This window comes from Armigeres subalbatus, chromosome 2 (genome assembly GCF_024139115.2).
Source record: "Armigeres subalbatus isolate Guangzhou_Male chromosome 2, GZ_Asu_2, whole genome shotgun sequence".
NCBI classification, from domain to species: domain Eukaryota; kingdom Metazoa; phylum Arthropoda; class Insecta; order Diptera; family Culicidae; genus Armigeres; species Armigeres subalbatus.
The window spans coordinates 73,948,479-73,952,566 of NC_085140.1; the positions used below are offsets into that span (position 1 = coordinate 73,948,479).

The 4,088-nt window shown below is 42.7% G+C and overlaps 1 protein-coding gene across 1 annotated transcript; it reads right to left on the reverse strand.

Moving 5' to 3' along the window:
- Window positions 1-570: 570 nt before the first annotated feature.
- LOC134209036 (uncharacterized) lies at window positions 571-1,158 on the reverse strand. Its single transcript, XM_062685021.1, has 2 exons — window positions 859-1,158; window positions 571-783 (listed from the first exon to the last, which is right to left on the reverse strand). The coding sequence occupies exons 1-2, from the start codon at window positions 1,156-1,158 to the stop codon at window positions 571-573; spliced, it is 513 nt and encodes a 170-aa protein (XP_062541005.1).
- Window positions 1,159-4,088: the final 2,930 nt, after the last annotated feature.

The window sequence follows — 4,088 nt, forward strand, 5'->3', positions numbered from 1 at the left end:
AATGCATGTATTAGATAATTAGCAAATAAAATTATTAAAAAAAAACTACAAGTGACGTTGACGGTTTAGAGTTACTAAAACGACATTGGATTAAAAGTGTCGTGTAAGCGAGTAACGAAATTATTGCAAATTTTGCGCGATTATACCTCCTGAATATTTACGTGCCCTTGCCCTTGCCCGGTCTTTAAGGACTGCGGTTGCCTGGAACGAAACTCAGATATCGGACAATAACTAGTGACAATGGTTCTCGAATAGAATGCAAGTAGGATGAGAGACATATGGCTTAGAACTTTCATCTGTAGGAGAACTTTAAATTCGATTTAGTATGTTATTTGTACCACATTTGTGCCGCTATTCCAACATTTTTGTCCAGTAATCCTTGAGTTAAATTTAAGTAGACTTTTAAGTAAAATTAATAATTTTAACAACAGCGCACGTTCTCTTCAATTTTTAGACGTTTTGGATGGAATTAAAACACATTTTAATGATATTGCGTATTTGTCAAAGTTAAGTTTATCAATATTTAAGCCAAAGCTACATATTTCAAAGAATTAGTGAAGCTTATTAAAATTATAATATAGACTGTTGAACAGGAACCTCAGGAGCAGGATCAACAGGAACAGCACAATAGATAGATACTTCAACGGCGTATGGTAGTATTGGTCCCGAACCTCCAATCACTAAGCCTACTGAGTTCATCTGCAGTCCACCGTTGTTGATTCCAAGCGTAAATCCTTCCTTGTGGAATTTCGATGCCTCTGCTAAATAAGCCGTGATTGACAGCTGAAAGCAAAATCAAAATCACATTAGATGTAGGGATAGTCTTGCAAAACGTGATCAAATCAGTAACCAGCTTACCGGTGTCGCAAAGTAAATGCTTGCTGGAAGTGTGGTCCCTTTGCCAATCACTCTATGCGCACAGAGGATATCGTTTTGGGCTATTCTTCCGTGAAAGTGACTGAGCTCTCCGAGTGCGCTCGACCATGGCCATATTCCGGTGCACTGGTCAATGATGATCAGCGTCAAAAACAAAAGTGACGCAATGTAGGTCAGATTGAGGAACGGCGGTGTGCGTTGGAACATGGCTGGTGAGAATCGTCTGGCCTGGTCGAGTACCTTTTGTCTTATGGTGGACTTCAAGTTACGGCGAGTGCTCATCGACATCCGCTGGCTTCTCGCACATTTGACAACATTTTATACATAGCGTGAAGCAGCGTAATAAAGATACATGAGAGCCAAAATATAATTCATTAAAATCAATGGAAAGGAAAGCACGGGAGAAAGTCTTTATTTATCACGGTTCAATATTAATCGGAACAGGTTCATGTTCGAAAAAGTTTTTTGCTTGGACATATTCAAAATAAAACATTATTTTAAATATTCGCTTCTTTTAAAACCATCTGGATTTTTAACAATCAATTGAAACATAATTGCGTAGTTTGTTTATCTATTTTTAAAAATATATTTTTGGGACAAGACGTAGCGTATAAGCGTGATCTAGGCTCAAAACTACCAGTGTTTTTTCAAGTCTATGAGAGATGTGAATTAACAATTTTTTTTTTAATAAGCTATTGACGAAGTAAATGTCTCATATTAGTAAACATACAACCTATATCAACTTAATTAATTTAACTCACTCTTCGGCCTGGGCGTTTCCTATCATTTATTTTTATAACATAATCGACAAAGTATAAAATTGATTAGCGGCGAAAGCAAACCTTTCCCGACCATGCAATTAATAATCATAAAACTTCCTCCGAGTTCCAACTGCACTCCCAGAGTGTGCTAATCTCATTAAGTCATTTCTCATACCATGTAACACATGCCCTCCCATTGCGCTTGCAACTGCTATCAGCGAACGTCCAGTAGGCAATTTACAATTAACGCAATCCGATAGTGCGTAATGCAAAAGCTGCCTATCTTCAGCCCAGCCGCAAATTGGCGAGCATCAAGCAAGGTAGCTACCCACTTGCCTCGGGAAGAAGCAATTTTTAATTAAATTAGCAATCTTCCACTATGTATTGCCTTTAAGGTTATGGAGGTGGGTGTTGGCTATCAGTTACGCATACCCACACGCACCCATCCATCGGGTTGCGAGCGGCACAACCGAAGGGATCCGTCCGTCGTAATTTAATTACACCGGGAGTGAGTCGATACTTCTTGCCTCCATATGCCGTATTCCCTATCTGGTTCAGCTGGCCATGTTGCACACCTTGGGCTTTGGCGATGCATTAAGTACGCTCAACGCTGCCCTGTGTACGCGGTTTGAAAGTACCTGAGCCTACATTATGTAAGCCGTCTAAAGCGGAAGGAGGAGAGAACAAAGAAAATTCGATCACTAATGGCATTGTTTTACAAGTTTTATCCTCTTGTGGAATCGAATGCCCTTTGATGCTATTGTGATGATTGCCCAAGAAAGGTGACCGGAGCAGTGGTGTAGCCATGCTAAGGTAATTTCCCTAAGAACTCAGGGTGAGCGTTAAAGCTTTTTTTTTGGTTCAGTAAAAAAACACATTTTAATTGCAGGAAATCAAAACGTTATCGTTTATGATCTTTAGCCACAAGACGGAATTACAGGATTTTTTGGTAGAAGCAACAGCCTTCCTAATCGAATAAAGTTCACTTTTATTTAATTTTATTATCATTTTTACTCAAATCCCAAACAATCTCGTATACCGAACACTCGTCACATGGAGATTTATCTGTTATTATAAAGATTCTCTTAAAACGTTAATGTATGGTCCATGAGAGGGCTTCCGACGAAAGTGGCTACTCCTGGTACATGCAAGGTGCCCCCGGGGAACCCGTAGGAGGGGACATTTCCGTTTTAGCACCAAAATATGCCGTGCGGCGGCTCTTTCAGTGTGTTTTTCCACCAAAGAGATGGTTATTCGCTCGAAATCGATAAGTGACCACATTGGCCACTCTTGGAACCAATGAGGTGCCCTCGGGGAACCCGTAGAATGACATTTCCGTTTTAACACCAAAATATGCCTTGCGGCGGCTCTTTTGTCATGATTTTCCACCAAACAGATGGTTATGCGCTTGAAATCGATAATTGACCACATTGGCCACTATTGGAACCTATGAAGTACCGCCGTGGAGCTCATAGAAGAGGACATTTCCGTGTTTACTCTCACTCACTTAAAATCGATTAGCGACCACATTGGCCACTCTTGAAACCTATGAGGTGCCTATGTGTCCATCTACCCTTAGTGTCCCACGCACGCTGCCATTTGACCATTAAGGCCATCCTGACAGTCCTACGGATGCCTCTCGTGCCGCGCATTTCGAAGCCATCTATGTTTTCACCGATAACGATGTCAATAAGCATCATACCGGTCATGACGCAAAGTGCATCGTGCGACACGGTACGGTACGCGCTCGCGTACATGAGCCTAAACGTACTTTTTAACTACGTTCTGTAGCAGTTAATATTCAGGGACATGCCCCAAGCTGCCCCCCCATACCTCAGTATGGACAGAGCGACACTAACCAGAAGCTTGCGCTTGCTGGCATAAACCGCAGAGCTATTGGACGTCATCCGGAACAACGCCACTATAGTTGTGGAGGCACGCTTGCAGGCGTAATTGACGTGGCTACCAAAGGTGAGCTTATCGTCGATCATTACCCCCAAGAGTTTGATGGAGCGTTCAGAGGTAACCACGCAGTTGACTTCCCTTATCACCGCTTGTTGCTCCGACTTTCGGTTGTTAACAACAACCACCTCAGTCTAGTGGTGAGCAAGTTCTAACTTCCTGAAACTCATCCACTCCTCCACAATTGCGATCGAGTGGGCTGCAGTCAACTCCACCTCTTCGATCGATTCGCCGAAGACCTCCAGCGTAATATCGTCAGCGAAGCCGACGATTACCACGCCCACCGGGAACATCAACCTCAAGACACCGTCGTACATGACGTTCCATAACACCGGACCCAGTATGGAACCTTGCGGAATCCCTGAGGTTATGTCAACGCATTTCCGACCAGCCTCCGTGTCGTATGCCAGTACTCGATTCTGGATGTCGCTTCCAAGAATCTTGTACAGGTACTCGGGAATTCCAAGACGCAGGAGCGCATCTGCAATA

Coding starts and splice junctions, on each gene's coding strand:
- LOC134209036 (XM_062685021.1), bottom strand. CDS start 1,158: ATGAGCACTCGCCGTAACTTGAAGTCCACCATAAGACAAAAGGTACTC. Junction 784..858: donor GCATTTACTTTGCGACACCG/GTAAGCTGGTTA, acceptor TTTTGCTTTCAG/CTGTCAATCACGGCTTATTT.